Source organism: Pipistrellus kuhlii, unplaced genomic scaffold (genome assembly GCF_014108245.1).
Source record: "Pipistrellus kuhlii isolate mPipKuh1 unplaced genomic scaffold, mPipKuh1.p scaffold_m20_p_2, whole genome shotgun sequence".
Classification (NCBI taxonomy): Eukaryota; Metazoa; Chordata; class Mammalia; order Chiroptera; family Vespertilionidae; genus Pipistrellus; species Pipistrellus kuhlii.
The window spans coordinates 180,208,018-180,231,154 of record NW_023425515.1 but is presented as its reverse complement, the minus strand read 5'-3'; the positions used below and the strand labels follow the sequence as shown (position 1 = coordinate 180,231,154).

General features: G+C 55.0%; 1 protein-coding gene and 1 non-coding gene across 2 annotated transcripts in view; both read right to left on the bottom strand.

The window, feature by feature from the left end:
• Positions 1-11,518: 11,518 nt before the first annotated feature.
• Positions 11,519-23,137, bottom strand: part of SLC9A1 (solute carrier family 9 member A1) — a 53,209-nt gene continuing 41,590 nt past the window's right edge. The window contains exons 3-12 of the mRNA XM_036447406.2: positions 21,135-21,385; positions 19,961-20,178; positions 18,349-18,551; positions 16,863-16,952; positions 16,390-16,460; positions 16,097-16,270; positions 15,743-15,857; positions 15,520-15,621; positions 13,720-13,792; positions 11,519-13,279 (exon numbers count right to left, since the gene is read on the bottom strand). Coding sequence (XP_036303299.1) covers positions 12,948-13,279; positions 13,720-13,792; positions 15,520-15,621; positions 15,743-15,857; positions 16,097-16,270; positions 16,390-16,460; positions 16,863-16,952; positions 18,349-18,551; positions 19,961-20,178; positions 21,135-21,385 — 1,629 coding nt within the window. The 3' untranslated portion in view covers positions 11,519-12,947. The remainder of the gene's footprint in view (positions 13,280-13,719; positions 13,793-15,519; positions 15,622-15,742; positions 15,858-16,096; positions 16,271-16,389; positions 16,461-16,862; positions 16,953-18,348; positions 18,552-19,960; positions 20,179-21,134; positions 21,386-23,137) is intronic.
• On the bottom strand, positions 18,721-18,827 carry LOC118724979. Its single transcript, XR_004989747.1, has one exon. It is a non-coding gene; the product is annotated as a U6 spliceosomal RNA (small nuclear RNA).

The following is a 23,137-nucleotide window of genomic DNA, read 5'->3' as shown; positions in this document are numbered from 1 at the left end:
TGGTGTCAGAGGTCATGAAACTGAGGGGTTGTAGGTGGGGGCTCAGTCAGGCTGCTGGGGTGTGCATCCCAGGAGAGAGGGCAGAGGGAATGGTGGGACAGTAACAGCTGCTGACATTTCTCAAGGGCTTGCCCTATGCCAGCTGCTGTTCTGCTCACTGAGCATATTTGCCCTCATAGCAGCTCGATGGGGTAGGTCCTGTTGTTCTCATTTTATACGAGAAAAGCGAGGCCCAGAAAAGTTTAAGTGGATTGTCCAAAGTCACACAACTAACATATGGAGGCCAGGACTCAGACGCGGGCCATCGTGCATGGCGTCAAGGCCACGGTGGGGATCTTGGCGTCTTCCTCAGGGCAAGGGGAAGCTGTTTAGAGGATCTAAGCAGGAGGTAGCTGGTTATTTGTGTATTTATTTTTATTGATTTCAGAGCGGAAGGGAGAGGGAGAGAGAAACATCAATGATGAGAGAGGATTATTGATTGGCTGCCTCCTGCATGCCCCCTACTGGGGATCGAGCTCATAACCCAGGCATATGCCCTTGACCAGAATCAGACCTGGGACCCTTCAGTCCACAGGAGGACACTTTATCCACTGAGCTAAACAGGCTAGGGCTCTGATTCACCTTTTAAAAGTCACTAAGACGCTTTGCTTATAAAATTCTCTGGGAGGTTGGGGACAAGCCAGACATACTTGCACGGCCTGTTCTTCAGCCTCTTTCCCTGCCTCTGAGACGTCATCCCATGAGCAAACCCAAGGCTTGGGTGACTGTCTGGGGCCAGAGTGACGCAGGTGATGTCAGGGCAGGAGAACCACTAATCCCAGTCACCTTTTGGGGGTAGGACACAGAGAAAAAAAGTACCAAATCATTATGATATTAGTTGAATTGAAGAACAGGAAGATGGCCCAGCTGGTGTGGCTCAGTGGTTGAGTGTCATGGTTTGATTTCCGGACAGAGCATATGCCCAGATTGTGGGCTCAATCCCTACCGTGGGGTGTGCAGGAGGCAGTTGATCAGTAATTTTCTCTCATCATTGATGTTTCTCTCTCTTCCTCTCCCTTCCTCTCTGAAATCAATAATATATATATATATATATATATATATATATATATATATATATATATATATTTTTTTTTTTTTTTTTTTTTTAAGATAATTTTGCCCTAACCGGTTTGGCTCAGTGGATAGAGCGTTGGCCTGCGGACTGAAAGGTCCCAGGTTTGATTCCGGTCAAGGTCATGTATCTTGGTTATGGGCACATTCCCAGAGGGAGGTGTGCAGGAAGCAGCTGATTGATGTTTCTCTGTCATGATGTTTCTAACTCTCTATCCCTCTCTCTTGCTCTCTGTAAAAAAATCAATAAAAAATATTTTTAAAAAGATAATCTTTGAAGAGTGGGATTGTTGGTGATTTTTTCAACCTGAATTTTTACATTTCCTGCCAGTTGTTCATTAAAGACGAATTGTATTATGTCTAAAGGAGAGTCCTCAGCCCTCTGTGGGGTGGCTGGCCTCTGCTGCTTTAGCTGAAATAGTCCTAATGGTGGCTGACGCTTTAGAATTGCTGACAGCATGCCAGCCCCTTTCTCCATGCTTTATGTGATGTGTATTAATGTATGTATTTACTTTATTTTATTATTATTTTTTGCTTTCCCAGCTCTTTATATCTGTTTGTACTAGGCAAAGAAGTTTAAGAGATGAGAGAAATTACATTTTGTCCCAAAGAGGAAAAAGAATGAGAAATAGCATTGGCATGTTTGTGAAGGCGGTGTAATCTTCCTATTAACGTCAAGGAGAATTTCTATAACACCACAATCCACTTAGTGATCAATGGCGGGGGCTCAGGAGTTAGCCTGGACTCCTTCCTAAGTTTCAGTTTCCACTACAGAGCTTAGATATTAGCATGTCTATAGTGTGTTCTCCACTCTCCGTGTATACTGCTATGACCTGAATTATGTGATAATTTCTTTTTTCTTTTTAATTGATTATGGTCTCACATAATTGTCCTTATTCCCCCATTCCCATCCCAAACCCCTCCCTAGATATGCCCCCCCCCCCCAGCCCCCGTTGTCCATGGCCACTGGCTAGGCCCATATGTATGCACACAAGTCCTTTGGTTGATCTCTTCCCCTTACCCCCATCCTCCCTTACTTTCCCCCTGAGGTTTGAGAGTCTGATCACTGGTTCTCCTTCTCTGGGTGTGTTTATGTTGTTCATTATTTCCTCTAGATGTGTGAGATCATGTGATGCAAGAAATACCCTTGTAAGAACCTAAACTGCAACAAGCCATAATGGTTATGCTGAGAGGCAAATGAATCAGTCTGTAGTGAGTTCCTTTCTGGGCCAACAGTTCTTTTGAGTCCCAATTTCAATGCCAGATATTTCCTTATGTGTACATGCCAGCCATGGTATTTCAGATCTGGTTGGTGGACAAATGGTGGTAATGCAGGTCCTCCCGTCTCTGGTTTGGTCCTGGGCATCCTTCAGCAACCCGCAGCTGCTGTCTGCTGGTATGTTGAGGCATCATCAGCATCTTCCATCTCTGAATTGTGTCTCTTCTGTCTTCACGGCTGGAGCGCTTTTGTTTATTCCTCTCTGTTACAGGATTCCAGATGGTCTTGGAGTTGTTTTAGCTGCCGCGACCAGAGTACCTTTGGATGTGGATGTCCGGGAGTCTGCAGCTGGTGGTGGTGTTGCTGGGTTTCTTAAAAAAAAAAAAAAGCTGTATTTATTTATTTAAATGTATTTTATTAATTTCTTACAGAGAGGAAGGGAGAAGGATAGAGAGTTAGAAACGTCTATGAGAGAGAAACATCGATCAGCTGCCTCCTGCACACCCCCCACTGGGGATGTGCCCCCAACCAAGGTACATGCCCCTGACCGGAATCGAACCCGGGACCCTTTAGTCTGCAGGCCGACGCTCTATCCACTGAGCCAAACCGGTTAGGGCTGTATTAACGTATCTAACCCTCACTGGCTTGGTCTGGGTCAGGAAGCTGAGGAGTGGCAGGCCAGAGTCCAGGCTCTCAGCTGGATGCTATTGTGCGTTTCTGGAACTTGCTCCCACGTCCCCTGTGGATGAGAGGCCCGTGTTCCCTCCTGGCTCCGCAGAGAAGATGCCCTCCATTCTGGGCTGTGCAGGCTCACTCAGCGGGCGGGAGGGCGCTGGGGGAGGAAATACAGGAGACAGAACAGGAGTGTCCAGCAGTAGTTGGAGTCCTTGGGAGCCAGACAAAGCTCATTCTCCCTGTGGGTGTTGGCCCACAGGACCTCCAGCCTCCACCCTGGCTCCTGGGACTTCATGCACGTGTCCCAGGGTGGGGAGGGGGAGGTAGCTCTCTGAGGGCTGTAGACATCTGGGCATTGGCTTCAAATCCCAGCTCTGGCACGTATCAGGTGCGAGACCTTGAAGGTGCCTTGCTTTATGAGTCTCCCTTTCTTCATTGGTAAAATGAAGATCTTGGCAGTTGTTCATGTCAAACGGCTCTGAGCACAGTGCCTGCACGTGGTAAGCACGTAGTAAGTAATGGTTATGTCCTGGCCTGGTGGCTCAGTTGAAGCGTCATCCCATACACCCAAAGGTTGTGTGTTTGATACCTGGTCAAGGCATGTACTGAAGGCAGCTGATGTTTCTCTCTCTTGTTGATGTTTCTCTCTCTCTCCCTCTCTCTCTCTTTACAATCAATAAAAACATATCATCAGGTGAGGATTAAATAATGGTGATGACCATCCTATATAGTAAAAGCCTAATATGCAAATAGTTCAACCAGGAGTTTGACTGCTCGCTATAATGTGTGCTGAGCACCAGGGGGTGGCGCAGAACATGGTGGGCGTTGGTGATGTGGTGCTGGCAGCAGGTGGCAGTGGAAGCAATGCTGGCCCCAATGGGCCCCGATGAGAGTGGGGCCATGGCAGGAGGTGGAGCAGGTGAGTGGGCAGCACTAAGCCAAGGCAGATGAAGGGGTGGGGCCCAATTGCCCGCTGATTGCCCTGCAGACGGCACCCTGCGGTGGCAGGGTGGGACTGCTGTCCAGCTCCCAGGCGCTGAGGAAGCTGGGCAGGGGGCCTGGCCCCCATCAATCACCCCATAGGCAGGATGGTGGAGCAGGTGAGGGGACGGTGCCAGGCCATGGTGGGGGCCAGGCAGGGCTGTGGAGGTGCAAGCCTGGGGGTGCGAGCTGGGGCCTGATTCTCACAGGCCACTCCGAGGGACCCCACCCGTGCATGAATCGTGCACCACGCCTCTAGTTATTATTCATAAACATTTATGGAACATCCAGTGTGTGCCCAGCATTGTGACAACAGCAGACCCTGCCCCCAGGGTGCCAGAGCCCAGAAATTACCCCTCCAGTTTCCAAACACCACAGACAGGATGCAGCTGAAGCACAAGCCCAGGCTTGAAATCCCTAGTGTGTCCAGAGGCACAAGATGGGGTTTGGGCAAAACTTGCCTCAGTCTCATGGGGCACCTCTGCTGGCACCTGGTTTCTACCCTCCTCCAGGCTGGCAGGGGCTCTGTCAAGGTGTGGGGGGGCATTGTATCCAGGTCTTGGGGTGTAATTGTGTCTGGTCTGAACTAAGTATGGTTTTCCTCCTCCCTTTCGTCAGCAAAGAACTTGCTGAGTCAGTTGGGGCGTAAGCAGGCAAGGCTGATCTTCTGGTCTGTGTGTTTTCGGGGTAGCTGTGTGACCCCATCGAGGCACGGACGGAACGGTAGGACCATTTCACAGGATTGTTAGAAGAATGAAGTTCACGGTTATGTATAAAGTGCTTGGAGCGGTGGCTGGCAGCAGTAAGTACACAAGTGATGTTAGCTGATTCTGTCTCTCACTTCCTCACCCTGTCTGTCTGTCTGTCTCAGCTACCCTGGACACTCTTTTTGTGCCTAAATCATCATCTATAATCAAATAGAAATGGACATGTCCCCTCTTTCCTTGCAGAAAATCCAGCCGTATAACCAAGTCCTGGCCCCGGGGATGTAAGTGGAAGTGGTGAGTGCAACTTGGACGGATTACCCTCCGTCGGAGGACGCTTGCTCCTCCCTCCCCCCGTTCCAGCACGCTGGCTGGACCTGGGGCTGCCATTTCGGACCCAGAACCCAAAGCTGAATGTGGAGGGTTTTGGAACTGTTGACAGGAAAATGTCTGTGTCCTTAATGCCTGTGGTGCCACCACACCAGCCGCGACTGCATTCCTAGACATTCGCACGGGAGACCTAAACATGTGTGCTGTTGAGACCCCTGTGCTTTTGGAAACCCGTCGCTCAGAGCTGAAATGGTTCCAAGCTCACACGGGAACGGAACTTGGACCTGGACCCAGGCTTGCCTGGCCCTGAGGCATTCCACCAGCGTGGCTGGCAGACTCCCTGGATGAGAATCACGGGGCGGGGAGCGGGGATAAATGTGTATTGGAGTCCCGCCGCGGCTCTGCTGCCTTAGACTCTGCAGTGCTGGGGCCTGGGCTGTTCTGATGTTCACTGAGTGGCCGGATTATGATCTCTGAATGCATAATGCGTTCAGAGATCATAATCCGGCCACTCAGTGTATACCCTATATACAATAATAAAAGGCTAATATGCAAATTGTCCCCTCGACCAGGAGTTCAACCAGCAGGCAGGCCAGCCAACTGCCCATGTCCCCCTCCCCCTGGCTAGGCTGGCCGGACCCCACCCATGCACGAATTCATGCACCGGGCCTCTAACACACACACACACACACACACACACACACACACACACACACTGAGCAGCCAGATTACCATGCATTCAGAGAACATCACAATCTGGCCACTCAGTGTACACTCAAGTGAAAACACGGTATGTTATCCTACTTCCTCTAGTAAGTCCTAAGAAGATCCAGGGTCCATCCTGATCCCTTGGGTGGAACTAAAGGCAGATAGAGCTCAGGTTCTCAGTGGGGGACTCTGGGGCTGGGGAAGCTTGTGGGCCGAGGTCCAGGCCCAGTGCCCCAGCTGATCTGTCTCCCTTCCCGAGGCAGGTGCCGTGCAGCCCTCTCCCGGAGGCAGCTCTGTCACCAGGGCCCTGGATGGCGTGAGGACCGGCTGCCTGCCCTCACACATGGCAGTTGCTCCAAAGCTGGAATTGTACCAGGCCCAGAGTGTGTCGATGGCATGTTGAGATGCCCTCACAGAGCCTGGGACAAGCCCCAGGAGGCTCCACTCTGCTCAGGAGCCAGGATTTCAGAGCAAAGCTGTCTCATTCTGCAAGCCACCGTTCTCCTTTTGAGAAATAGCTCATCGCTTTCATAAGCTGCTGGGCCCCGGGGAAGCTACAAGCCTGACAGGACGCCCCTGGGGACCAGGTGATGAGAGCTGAGTGCTGTCTGACCTTGCCACAAAGGCAGGTCTGCCCGGCAGCATCGTCATCAAGGGGAGAAGGCACACAGGGGAGAGGGCTGGGTCCAGGCGTGTCCTGAAGCCCAAGCGGCTGCTGAGCACGCAGCTCACTCCCCGGAGTCCCTCTCAGGCTGCCCTCCCTCCACCTGCTCCTCAGGGGCAGGTCCCTGGGACCAGATGCCCGAGGATTGAAAGCTCTAGTCTTGCTGCCGAAACTGGTTTGGCTCAGTGGATATAGCGGTGGTCTGCAGACTGAAGGGTCCCAGGTTCGATTCCCGTCCAGGGCATGTACATTGGTTGTGGGCACATCCCCAGTAGGGGGTGTGCAGGAGGCAGCTGGTCGATGTTTCTCTCTCATTGATGTTTCTAGCTCTCTCTCTCCCTTCCTCTCTGTAAAAAATCAGTAAAATATATTTTAAAAGAAAGAAAGAAGAGAAGAAAGAAAGAAAGAAAAAAAGGAAGAAAGAATGAAAAGAAGAAAGAAAGGAAGGAAGAAAGAAAAAAAGCAAGCTCTAGTCTGTGCTGTGCAGGAGCTCGGGGACACTCAGCAGCACGGGGTCCCTGGCTGAGGCTGGAGGCAGCAGCCTGGTCCCCCTGCCATGCTGGCCCTTTCCATTGGCGAGTATGAGGATGACCTTGGGGCAATGGAATGGGGCGGGAGGGGGATATGAGTGGTAAGCAGTCTCAACCAGAGTGTCAGCTGTTTGGGGAAGGGCTGGCCCCACCTCAGCCTCATCCCATGGGCGGCTGGGTTCAGGCACAGCCCCTCCTTAGGGACAGGGAGCCATTGGTTGGCTTGCTAGTTGCCAGGTAACCCAGGATGAGCCACGGAGGGCATTTCTCAGGCAATTCTGAGCTCTCACCACAGCCTGTTAGCAGATGGTTCCGCCAGCGGCCAGGCCCGCCGGAGACGGATGGCTGTGACACTGCTGCCCGTTTCCGGCAGCGGCAGCGACGAGAAACCGTCCGTTTTTCAGAGAAGGAGAAGCAGCCCGAGGGTGGCTCTGGGCAGTGGCTGGCGGCCTTGCCATGTGAGCAGGGCCATGGAAGGAGGGAGACTGGAGGTGGTGACAAGGAGGTGCTCTGTGGTAAGACTCTCGCCCAGATGGTGAGAGAGTTTGTGCCAGGTGACCGGCTGTCAAAGGGCATCCTTTGAAAGGCAATGCTAGCAATCCGGGACCCCTGTGCGTGTTTTCCCTTCCTCTCTGCTTCCAGGACCTGGACAGAATTCAAGGAGCCATCTCAGCCTCCGCTGAGCCTTACCTGTGATGCTTCTAATCGCAACGAGTCTTCGATTTGAGGACAAGAGAGCCCCGGCTTTTCCCTGCCCCGTTATCATGATCTAAGATAATACTGAGCCACATCTGGCTGTTATCCCCTGGGCACAGAATTGGCCGTATTTTGGCTGTGACTCTCACTCGTGCGAGGCAGCCACAGAGGTGACACACCAGCATGACTTTCTTGTCTTACGTGAGGTACAAAGAGCTTCAACTTCCTAATAGAACCGTTAAAACAGCAAGCCAGCATTTTTTTTTTTTCTTCTTCAGGACAAGGACAAATTCCTGTAAGAATTTTGCAAACCTCACATGTTCTCCTCCCCCTTGTTGCAGTATGTATAATTTATCTTCTGGGAGAACTTGCTTGATAGTCACAGTTTATTAATTCCATCTGCTCCCCGAGAGGAGGGCAGGTTGTTGCATGGTGATGTCCCGGGTTCGGAGAGTCTCCCGCGAGCCACAGGTGCTCAAGAACCTAATCTGGTTTGGCTCAGTGGATAGAGCGTCGGCCCTTGAACTGAGGGGTCCCAGGTTCGAGTCTGGTCAAGGGCTTGTACATTGGTTGCAGGCACATCCCCAGTGACAGGTATGCAGGAGGCAGCTGGTGGATGTTTTTCTGTCATCGATGTTTCTCTGTCCTTCTTCTTTCCTCTCTGTAAAAAGTCAATAAGATATATTTTTTTTAAAAGAAAAGAACCTGATCAATGGGCCCATGAGCAAAGTGGCCAGGGAGGCGGGAGAGGCTCTGCCTGGCTTCTCCAGCATGAATATGTGCCGCCTAAGCCAGCTTGGCCACCATCCCCTCTGAGTGGCCAAAGCTGTATCTTTGAGGCTCAGTGAGGCATCAGGTGATAGCTTTTGTTTTGGAAAAACCTACACAGTTCTCCCATCTGTGTGTCTTTGTGTGTGTGTGTGTGTGTGTGTGTGTGTGTGTGTTTGTTTGTTTTTTATCCTGTGTCTCCTTTCCTCCTCACAGAACACTTCACACTGAAATATGTGGGGGTTTTTTCTCCTCACCAAGCAATTCTCCAGGACAGCAGCTCCGTGTCCTGAAGTTTAACTCAGTTCTGACCCACGTACCTGGACACAGTGTCCGACCCCACAGGTAAGGGTTCGGTCCCAGGAGGCAGCGCCCCACTCCAGAGGCCAAGGACAATAGTAGGTCCCCAGGTTATCCACCATGTCTGTCTGCCGTGGGTACAAATCAGAGGTTCCCACGACCTCCTCCCCTTGGCTGTGGTTAGTGTGCAGAGAGGCCCCCAGAGCCGGGAAGACACTTGCTTGTAGGAACCAGTTTATAAAGGGTACGGTGAAGGCAGCAGATGAACACCCAGATGAAGAAGGACATAGGGTGAGGTCTGGGAGGTTCCCGAGTGCAGGAGCCTCTGTCCTGTGGAGTTGGGGCACGTCACCCTCCTGGTATGTGGATGTGCTTACCCGCCTGGAAGTTCTCTGAACCCCAAACTACAGGGGTTTTATGGGGGCTTCATGAAGTCATGATCATCACTAACCCCATGTTTAGCCCTTCTCCTCTCTCTGAAGGATGATGGGCGGCGCTGAACATTTTAAGCGTCTGATCATGGCTTGGTTTTTTTTGGTGACCAGCCCGCACCCAGGAGCCATCGAACAGCCCACCTGAGGTCATCTTAACAGAACAAACGCTGCTCCTATCACTTATGAAAAAGGATTTTAGGAGTTCTGTGCCAGGAACCCAGGGCCAGAGACCAATACTAATGTACTATGTATTTTTCTGATTTCACAGCCTGATCACACAAACTCCCTCCATGGAGGGGCAGCCATTTGTCCACCTGCAATTGATCCTATTGTAGAGTTGGATTTGCTTTCTCCTCCTCCCGCTGCCTCCCTCTGCACCTCTACTCATAAACCTATTGATGCCACTGTTAGGCATGGTCTAACACCAAGAAGCTCATATTCCTATGAAGACAAAGGTGTAGATCTTTCCCTGTCTCAGCCTTCAGATGCCAGCCTAGCCCTGCAGACTTGTGAGGTCTTGAATCAGAGCACTCAGTTAAGATGTATCCAGACCCTTAACTCACAGAAATCATGTGGTAATAAATGTGCTTTTCTAAATTGGTAAATTTGTGGTAATCTGTTACATAGCAATAGATGACTAGTTATAGAACTATTCAGATATCTCATTTCTCTTTTATTTGATTCCGTTTTGGAAAGTAAAAGTTTTCTAGAAATTTACCCATTTTTTCTACATTTTCAAGTATATCGGGATAAAGTTGTTCATAATAACTTGTTTCTGTATTAAGATTTGATTGTAAAATGTAACTCACACACAGAAAGTTGCATTAAATACAAAAGCACAGTATAATGTATAATTATAAAAAAAATGTGTAATCACTGCCCAAATCAAGAAATAGACTATTGCCAACACCACAGGAATCCTGTGTGCCCCTTCTCAATCACATCCCCTCCTTTCCTTTTAAGGGTAATCATTCTGTATTTATGGAAATCTCTGCCTTGTGTTATAGTTTTACAGTTCTTTATAGTTTATCCATCCTTATACAATACAGTTTAGAGTTTTCTGGTTTTGAATTTTATATAAATGGTATGATTCCCAATGTACCTTTTATGTTTTGCTTCTTTTGCTTAGCACTGGATTTATAACATTAATCCATGTCATTTGTTTATTTTCATTGCTGTTTAATATTCCATGGTATGATATAACAACATTTATTTATCTACTTTACTGTTGATAGGCATTTTGATTGTTTCCAGTTTGATCTACATAAATAATTCTTCTCTTAATACTTTTAAAAAATATATATATTTTATTGATTTTTTACAGAGAGGAAGAGAGAGGGATAGAGAGTTGGAAACATCAGTGAGAGAATCATCAATCAGCTGCCTCTTGCACACCCCCTACTGGGGATGTGCCCGCAACCAAGGTACATGTCCTTGACCGCAGGCTGATGCTTTATCCACTGAGCCAAACCGGTTTTGGCTTTTCTCTTAATACTTTTAAAAAATGTTTTTATTGACAGAGAGAGAGAGAGAGAGAGAGAGAGAGAGAGAGAGAGAGAGAGAGAGAGAGAGAGAGAGAGATCGTTGTGGGAGAGAGAGACATCAATCAGTTGCCTCCCGCACGAACCCTGACAGGGGCTAAACCTGCAACCTAAGAATGTGCCCTGACCGGGAGTCAAACTGCAACCTTTTGGTGCACAGGACAATGCTCCAACCAAGCCCCGCGGCCAGGCCTCCTTTGTTGTTGTTGTTTTTAATATATTTTTATTGATTTCAGAGAAGAGAGATGGAGAGAGAAAATCATTGACTGCACACTGGGGTTTGAGTCTACAAATGGGTTTGTGTCATAATCAGGATTCGAACTGTGACCTCATGGTTCATAGGTCAACGTTCAACCCTGAGCCACGCAGGCCAAGGCCAGGCCTCTTTTGAGCACTTCCGTACCGGTGTCCTGGTTCACAGCGCATGTACTTTTGGGGCATTTTCCCAGCGTGGTGTTTCTGGAGCACAGGGTATAAGTATTTATGCCACTTTACTGGAAAATGCCCAACTTGTCCCCAAAGTAGTTGGGCTTATCACCAGCAGGTATGAGAGTTCCCATTGCTTCACGCCCTGTCACTGTGATCTGTGAGGTTTTTGAATTGTACCCATCTGGGGTGTGTATAACAGTATTTCAGTATAGTTTTTGCACTTTTCTGATTATTCCTGGAGTTAAGCACTCAGGGGGTGTTGGGGTTTCAAAATTCTACCCAAACGTCCCCACCCCATGTCTAGGGTCCCATTCCCTCTTGACCTTCCAAATGGTGGGGCTGCTCATCTCATTGGCTCTGCAACCCTGGGATCCTGACAGTCAGGGCCCCAAAACCCCTTGTCCCCCCAGGAAACAGCCCTCGACGCTATTAAAAACTCATATGGATTTATTAGAATACGAAAAAGATTTGGTTTCTTCTGTACAGGCGGCAGAGCAGCAGCAGCTGTGGTGGCTTTGAGCATGGCTGTCACGTCGCCCTTGCACGGTGACTCCTGCCCAAATCAGCACTGGCATAGAGGGGGACAGGCGAGCACCTGCTGCCCAGGCCACTGGGAAGAGGGACTCTGACTATTGCACGATCCTGGGGGGGTGCCCCGGGAGGAGACTCCACGGGCCTGGCCGTGGTAGCAGTGGGGGTGGGAGTGTGTGCCGTGAGCAGAGGCCCCGGGAGCCTGGGACTCTGCCCACCCACCGGCCCCGGCCGGCGGGCAATGCCCGGGGGAGGTCTGCTCCCCTGAGGACTGGGCGCCACAGCCAGTCGGGTGCGGGAGCCAAGAGGGAGAGGTCCCTGGGGCCGACGGGAGGGACGAGAGAAAGAACGGGCCAGCAGGACGGAGGGGAGCACAGGACCGACGGCCCAGCATCTGTGAGTGGGAGAGCAACATGACTGGATGTGGGGGTTCGCTTCTGAAATCAAGGTCCTGGGGCCGCCGTTCCGAGTCCAGGAGGCAGAGGACATACTCGATTTGGGGAGCGCTGGGCAGTCAGGCCAAATGGGGGGGGGGGGGGTGTGTCTCCGGAGGAGGGCGCGGCTTCGTTCAGCCAGGGGCTTTGAAAATGTTTTAGAAACAGGAATGGCCTCTGTGCAGACAGATCAGACATGGGAGTGGGACAAACACGACAGGTTAAAAGGCAGCACTGCCTGGAGCCCCTGCAGGCCTCTCTCCTGACACCAGCCGCCGAGGGCCCGCCGGTCCCCGCTGCAGTGCTGGGAAAGCCGTCGCTCACGTTCCAAAGCGCCCCAACTCCACCCGGAGAAGCTCAGAGGCGCAGCTCTGGGAAAGGGCGTCAGGGCCGCCGGCCAGGATGGCAAAGCTGGCGGGGGGGGGGGGGGGGAGTGGGGGTTCAGATACTGCTCCCCGCCTTTCCTCCGGTAAGGAAGGGCCTGGCGAGGCCAGGAGAGGCCTGGGCTCCTTCCCTTCCCAGGGGGGACCCGGGCTGAGCCAGAGGCTCTTTGGTTAGAAAGTAAGACTGGCTTGCATGAGGAGGAGGAGGATGGAGGAGGAGGAGGGGGCGCCGAGGTCTGGGAAACTCGGAGGCCCTCCTCCGGGGAGGGGAGAGCCGGACGGGAAGGGGCAGGGTCTGCCTCACAGCCCAGCGGTTCTGCCGAATGGAATGGATGGACGGGAAGGCAGTTCTGGTGGAGGTCGCGGGGGGGAGCTTCCCAAGGAGGCGGGGGAAGCCGTGCTGGGCCCAGCTGCCATGCGGGTCAGGAAGGAGGGGCGCCCCCAGCTCCCAGCAGCCCCTGCTCTGGTGGGAGAGTCTCTGGTGGGACAGGGCGGCCCCTGCGCCCGGCGCTACTGCTTTTTGGGGATGAAGGGCTCTCCCTCCTCGGGCTCGGGGTTGGGGCCTGGGTCGCTGAGGCAGCGCTGTATCCTCTGGGAGCCGGGGCTGTCGGCGGGCCCCGCCGTGAAGACGTCGTCGGTGCTGGGGGAAGAGGGCTCCTTGGTCCGCATCACGATGCCCCCGTCCTCCTCCTCCTCGTCGGCCGCCCTGGGGTCCCGGGTCAGCCCGAGGGCCTTGTCCCTCAGCTCCTCGTTCACCAGGTCCACGGACTCGGGCGACTGCGGGGAGGCGGGGTCGATGGTGATGACCGGCAGGTCTGCCTTCGGCTCATAGGCCAGCGGGTCTGGGGACCAAGAACAAGGCCCGGTTGGCTTCTGCCCCCGAGCCCGGAGCGGCATGCGCCCCACCTCAGCCCCCGCGAGGGCAGCGATCCTGGTGTCGGGATTACTCCTCCGGGCCTTTACGAACTCTTGTCAGATAGTCTGTCATCCCGTCCGGGACCTCATTCCTCCCTCACACCCGGGCTCCCCTCTCCCATGTTGTTCCCTGTCAGACCAAGAATTGGGGCTCCTTTCCGAGTCACCGACACCCCAGGGCCCCAGGCCTGAGAGAAGGTCGCCCTCGCCTCCTCCACCTGCTGGAGACCCAATGGTGCAGCCCCCGCCCGCCCCCTGCCAGGCAGCCAGCTCCCCGCACAGATGAAGCCTGTCCCCCCACTGGCTCTGCGAGGCCCTGAGTGTCCAGCCGCCAGGCCCCTCACCGGGCACCCGGGCCCGGCCTTACCTGAGCCGATGCGGGCCCGAGACATGGTGGGCGAGTCCAGCTTGTGGGCGGGCACCGTCAGGTAGTTGTTGATCTGACGGGAAGAGCAGACAGGCGTGAGCTCAGGCAGCCCCTCTGATGGCACCGGGGCTGCTGGCCACAGGCGTGCGTGGGCGCCCGCTCCCTCCTGGCCAGTCCTCATCAGGCTGCGCCGTGCTGGCACTTCGGGGGCTCCTGAGGGCTTGGCCCAGGCTCCCCTCAAGCGATGCAACCTCCTGGGTGGCCCTGGACCTCCTGCTGCCCTGCCTCTCCCGTGGTGACACTGCTCAGTCTGGCTCCATCCACACCTGCCCGCCGGGGACCGATCCATAAAGTCAGCTCAGGAGTGGACACCGGGTCCCGGGTGGCCCCTGGGCACCTCAATGCAACGTGTTGGGAATGGACTCAGTTTCTTACCCCCCATAACCTGTTCCTTTCTTGGCTTCCCCCGTCACGGCCACCACTCCCACCTACCCAATCAGAAGGCTAGACGTGACCCCTGACTCCTCCTCCTCTTCCTTCAGCCCACCTCAAACTGATGACCAATCTTACTAGTTCCCCCTCCTATACGCCCCTTGAGTCCGGCTGGTGTTGCTCAGTGGTTGAGCCTTGATCTATGAACCAAGAGATCCCTGGTTTGATTCCGGTTAGGGTACATGCCCGGTTGCATTCCCAGAAGGGGTGTGCAGGAGGCAGCCAATGGATGTTTCTCTCTCATTGATGTTTCTGTCCCTCTTCCTTGCTCCCTTCCTCTCTCTAAAAGTCAATAAAAGCGTATTAAAAAATAAACAAATGTCTCTTGAATCTACCCACTCCTTTCCCATCTCCCCCTGCCACCACCCTAATCTGGGCTGCCTCCCCCCTCCCCATGTCACTCCCTTACATAGCACCCTCATGGCTCTCCGTGCTTGCAGAATAAAGCCCCAGCCTTACTCCATTATCAACCTTCCCCAAAAGCTGAGCCCTCTGTTTCCTTTTAAAAATATTATTATTTTTAATTTTTTACATTTTTATCCATTTCAGAGAGGAAGGGAGGGGAGAGCTAGAAACATCAATGATGAGAGAGAATCATTGATTAGCTGCCTCCTGCACACCCTGGGCACGTGCCCCTGACTGGAATCGAAGCTGGGACCCTTCAGTCCACAGACCAACACTATCCATTGAGCCAAACCAGCTAGGGCTGAACCCTCTGTTTCTAGAATTCTGTGTTTGGGAACCTATGCACATGATCTTCCTTCTGCCTGGACCTTCCTTTGCCCACACTCCCCCATCGTGGATCTGATTCCTAAACTTACCCCATTCCCTCCCTGTTCAAGGTGCTCGGGGCCCCTCGCACTTCGTGTGCCACAGGGGCCTCTGCATGAGAGATTCTGTAAGGGAGGGACTGGGCGGACTCGCTGGGATTCACAGAGGCTTAGCACTTAAAGACCACTCAGCAAATGTTTCCTGAATGAATGAATGAATGAATGAATGAGGAGTGCCTTGCTTTGTGATTCTGGGCACCTGTCTTTCCCCGGGGCCTTGGTTTTCTCACAAGAACAAGAGGAGTCAAAGCACAGATGCCTGGGGATCTGAGGGGCCTGGACTCTGCACTGCTCCTCGAGGGAGAAAGCCTTCTTGGAACCTGCCCTGGGCTCAGCTTTCAGCTTTTGAAACAGGAGGAGAAGGCAAAGCAGCAACACCCCCGGAGCAGAGTGTTCCGTCTGCAGAAGGGCTCAGTGGCGGGGGCAGGAAGAGGAAGAGCCCAGAGAAAGGAAGGAGCCGCTTCAGTCCCGGACGCACCTTCTGTTCCAACTGCCGGGCCTTCTGCCTCCGGAGCAGCATCTGGTTCCAGGCCTCCTCGTAGGGGTCTGCCACCAGCGTGTGTCTGTTGTAAGACCGCAGCTGCGGAGGAACAGCGTCAGGCGGGGCAGGCCCCGGGCATGGGTGGGGCAGGGCTGGAGCCGCCAGGGGGCAGAGGGGCTCCTGTCCTGGGGGGGAGGGGGGACGGGGAGAAGCCCCTCACCCGCTGCCTGGTCTTCTGCAAGTTGTTCCTCAGGATTTTGCGGATCTCCTCTTCCTTGTCCTTGGAGAGTGCTGGCAGGATGCGCTCGGCAGGCAGGTTCTTGGGGTGGATGTTCCTGGGACAACACAACAGGGATTAGGTCCCCAAGAAAATTCCTGTGACCCCAGAGCCTTCTGGGCTGGGCCAGAAGGAAGTCACTCAGGGGAAGGCCTGGGGGAGCAGGTGGGGCAGAGCCCTGACAGGACGGCAGAGGGGCCTTGCTCACCGCCCCCAGCCCCAGTGTGGCCTGCTCCCGGCGGGGGTTGCGGGGTTAGTGCGGGTGCAGAACCCGCCAGGCTGGCCATGCACACTCACTGCATGGAGACAGTGGAGACAGCAGAGGGGATCTTGCCCATGCCGCCGCTCTCCACCAGCTCGATGGCCTGCTTCATCTCCATCTTGTGGTAGAAGGCGATGAGCTGGGGCTCCTTGGAGCGCTCGCCGGCGATCAGGCACTTCTTCACGTACTTCTTGTTAAACCGGTTGAGCCTGGTGGGAGAAAGGAAACGGCGGATGGAGCCAGCTCCTCGGGGTGGGGTGACACCCAGGCCCTGGGAGACCCTTACCTGCCCCGCCCCACCCACGTACCCACCAGGCCTGTCACCTACTTGTCCTTCCAGTGGTGGTGGCCGTAGTGGCCACAGATGTCCTCGATGCCTGTCAGAAGGTGGTCCAGGAACTGAAACGGGCCCAGGGCCAGGTCAAGCCTCACTACTGGGCTCTTTCCCTACCAAGTCTTCTGAGGAGGCCCCCCCACCTTCACAACTAGTGCTTCTCTGCTCAGATCAGCCCTGTAGTTCCAGAAGCAGCCAGCGGGTGGTGCCCATGCCGCACTCATCCTGAACCCCAGGGCACCTCAAACCCTCTGCCGCTAGGGCATGGCTGAACTCCCTGCTCTGAGCCCACCTGTGCCTGATGCTCCCTCCTCAGGCTCCCAGCTGCTCATACGACACCTCCCTTTGACCTGTGACCTCAAGAGGCTTAAGGACCACCTGGTCCTGGGATAAGGGCCAAGGCATGGACTCAAGGACTAGCTACCCCCCAAACTTTCTCCTGCAACCGAGGGCCCAGCGTCCAGTACCTGCGTGTGGATCTCCTCGTTGATGGAGCGCTTCGTTTCTTGCTTTTTCTTCACAGCCAAAAGGTCTACCAGGGGCCGGATGGTCATACCCTAGGGGGCAGGGGGGTGTCAGGCCTCCAGTTCTGTCCTCACAGGGAGGCCATGCAGCCTCCATCTCCCCGGGGTTCTGTGAGGCTGGATGCCCTCTGCTCCAAAGCCCCAGCAGCTCAACCTCCATGTGAGCATTTCTATACAGGCAGGTCCCCAAGGCCTGCTCTTCCTGAAGACAGTCAGAGGTCTGGCCGCCCAGCCACATGCCTCACACGGCCATCTAGGCCAGGCCAGGGGTCGAGGGCCTGGGTTTCAGGGTGGGCTCCACCAGAGCGTGCTCTGCACCCCCAAGGCAGGCTCCCGGGCAGGGCTGTGGCCACGGGGCACCGGGTAACGGCGGCAGCAGCTAACTGAACAGCACCTGCCACGTGCCAGAGCCAGCTGTGTTTTACTGGTATCAGCTCCTCAGCACCCACAGCACCATAAGAGGGAGGTTCTTTCACCGTCCCTGTTTTACAGATGAGGAAACTGAGGTTCAGGGATTCGGTCACTTTCTAAGGTCTCACAGAAGCAGCAGACCCAGATTCAAACCACCTCAATGCTGCCTTCATTGGAAATGGGCTTGATAAGCCATTAGCATATACGCCTGCAAAGGTGAGGGGATAAAGTATCTCTGAATGTAAGCAGGGCAGGAGGACAGAAGAGGCAGCCCCATCGCCTCTTCAAGGACAGGAAGTAAGTGCCGCCCGAGGCTTCCTCTCCTGGGCAGGAAGGACACTTGCCGGGATTAGTGTCCAGGAAAGACGGAGCGAATGGCGGGGACACGGAGGCCCAGTGTTTTCTCGTTTGCCCAAGGGCACAGGTCAGGTAAGGTGGATTCGTGCAATCCCGGGCGGGGCTTGCTAGGGGACGAGAAGCAGGGTCGGGGAGGGCTCTCAGCTAAGCCTGGGTCATTCGAATGACAGAAACCGCTGCCCAGCAGGCGGGAAGGAGTCTTCAGGGTCATCTAGTCCAGTCCCCTCACTTCAGAGATGGGGCTGAGAGCCAGAAATGGGGGGAGGGTCTTTCCCAGGGTCATGCGGACAGCAGAGCTTGGGCTGCCTCCAGACCTCCAGCTCCCTGGCTCAGCAACCTTTCCAATTCCCCGTGTTCCCATTTCACAGATGCAGAAACTGAGGCCCTAGGTATTAGGTCACTCTCCTAAAGCCCTATAATGAGCATCCTGGGCTTGCCAGCTGTACCTACTTCTCTCCCACCGGGTTCCTGTTAGGCAGCGTTCTCACTCCATATTCCGATGGGTCACTTCACAATGACTCATCACAATTCCCCCTTAACTACTGAGGAGCCTGAAGCCCAGAGGAGGAGTGGCTCGCTCAAGGTGGCGAAGCAAGGTGTTGGTGGAGCTGGGACTAGAACCCGTGGCCCCCGGGCAGGGCCGCTCCACCCCGGCCAGCACCTGCACAAAGACGGTGAAGAAGATGACGGTGATGATGGCGGTGAGGAACAGGTCGCACATGGGGAAGTGCTTCTTGTCCAGGAGGTAGCCCAGCGAGAAGGCGATGGCGCCGCGCAGGCCCCCGTAGGCGATGATGAACTGGTCCTTGGGCGTCAGCTTCACGATGCGGAACTTGTTGATGAACCAGGTCAGGCCCAGCACACCTGCCCGGGCGGAGGGAGAAGCGGTCAGGCCGTCTCCGGCCCCTCCTGGCTTCCTCTCTCCGGGGGAAGCCTCCATTGGTAAGCACTCCACCCACACCCACACACACACACCCTCAGTTCACTCATTTTTATTATTATTTTTTTTTATTTTTTATTTTTTTTTTTTTTTAAAAATATGGAACGCTTCACGAATTTGCGTGTCATCCTTGCGCAGGGGCCATGCTAATCTTCTCTGTATCGTTCCAATTTTAGTATATGTGCTGCCGAAGCGAGCACCAGTTCACTCATTTCCTAGGCCCCTCAGCCCAGGGTGCTCCGACTCTCTCAGTCCAAGGGCTGGGTGGATTCTTAAGGGGCGCCTCCAGTGGCCAAAGGTGGGGAGAAGGATGGGAAAGAGATGAAACAGGGTGATAGCTATTAAGTAAATATGACAGGCATATGGGGGTCTACTTTTCTCTGGGTTGAGGTTTTCCATAATAAAAATTACACAATGCAGAGGTCTGGGTCCAACCTCAACCCTCAGACTCTGTGGAGGACGAAGCACCGATGAAGGGGTTTTAAAATAGCGCGCCAGGCCGAAGCCGGTTTGGCTCAGTGGTAGAGCGTCGGTCTGCGGACTGGGGGGTCCCGGGTTCGATTCCGGTCAAGGGCATGTGCATTGGTTGCGGGCACATCCCCGGTGGGGGGTGTGCAGGAGGCAGCTGGTCGATGCTTCTCTCTCGTCGACGTTTCTGGCTCTCTATCTCTCTCCCTTCCTCCTCTCTGTGAAATATCAATAAAATATATATCTTAAAAAAAAAAAAAATTAAAATAGCGCGCCAGGCTCAGGCCACAGGCCTAATCTCGGAGAGTCAGTGAGACCCAGGGTGAGGAAGCACCGGACGAGGTGGGTCTGGAAAGCGCAAGCACCGAGGTCCCACGCGCAGCCCCAGTGGCCGCACAGGTTTGGAGGAGCTGCACGCAGCTCTGCAAGTGCTAAAGCCGCCTGCCCACGGACAGCCCGGGAACTCAGGCCCCGGCTGTGCGCGCCTCAGTCCTTCTCAGATCCAACGGCCCAGAACCACCGAGTTCCTGAGGGCCCTCCACTCCGACACACCCTGACCGTCTCCCCAAGATCAGACCTGCTCCCCAAGGCCCAGCACAGCCTCAGCCTGCGGAGAGGAGGACTGGGGAAGCCCTGCCGTGTGCGCGCAGACACACACACACACACACACACACACACACCCCTCCCCCTCCCACACACACACATACACACACACCCCTCCCCCCGACATACACACACACACACACACACCCCCTCCCCCTCCCTGACACACACACACACACACACCCCTCCTCCCCCTCCCTGACACACACACACACACTCACACGCACACCCCTCCCCCCTCCCTGGCTCTCCGGGGACGCACCCAGCACCCGGGCGATGAGGCAGAAGAGCAGGGTGCTGATGACGAAGGTCCAGTTCCAGTGGTGTGAGCCGGCCACGGTGGAGACGCCGAGGAAGATGAAGATGAGGGTCTCGCTGACGCTGCTCCACATCTTCAGGAAATACTTGATGGTCGTGTGGGACTTGTGGGAGATGTTAGCCTCCACGTAGGGGCGCATCACCACTCCCGAGGCAATGAGTCTGGGGGTGGAGGGAGAGCGGGGTTCGGGGTTCGGAGCCGGGGGCACCCTCCAGAGCCCTCTGCCGGAGCTGACAGGTCCGCTCACTGAGCTCCTCGGTGGGCTCCCCCCTCTCAGCCCTCCTCGTCCGCAGTCTGTCCTCTGTAAGACGAGGGGAACTAAGCCACCTGCACTGCCACTGCGGACGAGGGTCAGAGCTAAGACTCAGACTCGGGTCTGACCAACTCCGAAGGCTGTGCCTCGGCCCCGATGCCTCTCTGCCTGCCCAACAGGACCCATCACACCTGCCCGTGGCCTGGGGCTGACTCCCTCACCTGTGGCCCAGCTTCCTCTCTCTCCCCCCGAACCTCGCCGTCCAGCTCCGCCTCTGCCCTCCGAAGCCCTCCCTCTGGGGACACCTCTGCATCGCCCTCTCCGACAGCAAGACCAGCTGAGGCCTCAGGACCCCCAGACTCCTCCCTCCACCTGAAGCCTGGAGCCTCCGCTGGGGCTGCTGAGGGAACAGCTACAACCAACGGCTTCCGATGAGACAAATGAGGGCGAGCAGCAGCAAGGCCAGCCCTGACCAGTTTGGCTCAGTGGATAGAGCACCGGCCTGTGGACTCAAGGGTCCCGGGTTCGATTCAGGTCAAGGGCATGTACCTTGGTTGCAGGCACATACCCAGGAGGGGATGTGCAGGAGGCAGCTGATCGATGTTTCTCTCTCATAAATGTTTCTGATTCTATCCCTCTCCCTTCCTCTCTGTAAAAAAGGAAAAAAAGAAGAAAGAAAAGCAGTAGCAAGGCTGGACTTTGCAGAACTTTAACGTCGGTGCTTCCGGAGTGGTCCCAGGGCCCGGAGCCTGGAGCTCGTCTCCCCCCTGGAGTTGAGGCTGAGGCCTGGGGAGCCCCCTGGACTGGACCCCACAAGCCCAGGGCATCCAAGTGGTGGCCTCCCCATGCCACGCCCAGACTCACGCCATGATGCCCGACAGGTGGAAGAGCTCGGCTGACAGGTAGGCCATGTAGCTGTAGAGGAAGACGAAGAGCGGCTCGATGACGCGGATGTGGTTGGTGAACCGGGAGGTGAAGGCCGCGATGACCCCGTAGACCACGCCCACGAAGACCCCGCCCAGGGACACCACGAAGAAGCTCAGGAAGCCCAGGACGATGTTCACGATGCCCACGTGGTCGTAGCTGGCAAACTCCTCAAAGAGGTGGTACAGGACCTGCAGGAGGCAAGCAGGCTGGTGGGCAGGAGGCGGGGTCCTGCCCGAGGCTCCCCGGGGTCAGACCAGGGTCATCCCCTCCCCTCCAAGGACCACGGCCACAGGGAGAGGCCGCATGGTGACAGGGAAGCCCTGGCGCCGAGCAGGTGCCCTGAGGGCCTGGGTGGGCCCTGGTGCCCGGCTGGTTATGAGCGCGGCTCTGAAGCCCCCTGCTGGCTGGCCTCTGGCTCTGCTGCTCCCCAGAGTCACCAGGCAGATTATCAGTCTCCCTGCGCTAGCTCTCCTCTCCACAAAGAGGGGGTGATAGGACCCACCTCACTGGGCTGCTGTGAGGCTTAAACTACCCTGTTTCCCCGAAAATAAGACAGTGTCTTATATTAATTTTTTCTCCCAAAGTTGCGCTAGGTCTTAATTTCAGGGGATGTCTTATCTTTCCATGCGCTAGGTCTTATTTTCGAAGGATGTCTTATTTTCGGGGAAACACGGTAGTTAATAAAGGCGCCCATGACAGTGTAGCTGTGCCTGGCTCTGCTCTGTGGGCCTCTCACCGTGTGATTTGGGCAGATCATGACCCTCCTTCAGCGTCAAGCAGGGGCGGTTCAGACAATGAGCTACAACAGGACTTCTTAGCCTCTGACGATTTCTGAAAATACACGAGGCCAGGCCGTACCCTGCTTGGGACTCTCTGCTGGGGGTGGGGGGCAGGGCGGACAGAAACCGCTACTCAACAAGCTCCCCAGGTGGTGGTGATGAGCAGCCAAGTTCAGATGCTACGAATGAGAGGTTCTCCAAGCCTTAGAGCACATGTGTCAAACACAAGGCCCACGGGCCAAATCTGTCCCGCCAGGCCTTGCAATGTGGCCCGCACCGCGCTGTCATCACTGCACTCCGCTGCGTTTCCATCACAATGACAGTTTATGACTGTTCAGTAAACCATTTGGCCCGCGATTTAGGCTGGATTTTAGATTTTGGCCCCTTCTCTGATTGAGTTCGACACCCCTACCTTAGAGTCTAAGGCGCCCACTCCTGGCCTGGGAAATAGTCACTGTAACACTTTCGTCAGATATCTAAGTGGCACCTCAGACACCGTAGGGCCCTCGGACAGTGGTCGCCCTGCTTGACGCACAACAGCCCCGTGAGGTGGGTGGGCCCCGGGTGCCTGCCTCGCTCACGGAGGCTCAGAGCGGCGAGGCAACTTGTCAGAGCGCCCCGAGCCCAGGGGCCACAGACCTGGGCCCAGAACTTGTTCCCTGGCAGGCCTGTCCTTGAGGCTCTGCCCTCTCTCAGGTGCTGGCTCCTGGCAGGTGTCAGGAGACTAGCTGGGAAGTTTCCAGACAAGGGGGCTGCTGAGGATCCCTGAGAGGGGACGCTCCAGAGCTCTTAGTACCTGGGCAGCCCCTGGAGGCGGGGGGGGGGGGGGGGGGGGGACTTGCTCTGAGACGGAGCAGCTCAGAGACAGCGCAGCTCAGAGACAGCCTTCAGGTTTCTGTCTGGGAATTGAGGCACCAGAGCTGCAGAAAGGGTGCGAGCTGAGAGTCAGGGCAGGTCAGCAGCAGACGCAGGTGCGTTCTCAGCCCTGGGCTACCTGCACTCACCCCCAGCCTGGAGATACCGTAGTCCTCAGGGTACACTGCCTGGGCCTATGGGGTGGGTAGGGAGTTACAAGGCCTGTCTTTCCGGCCTGGTATTGCCATCCCCGGGACTAGGGAGGCGGTTAGCATAGTGGTAAGCATCTGGACTCTGGACTCTGTG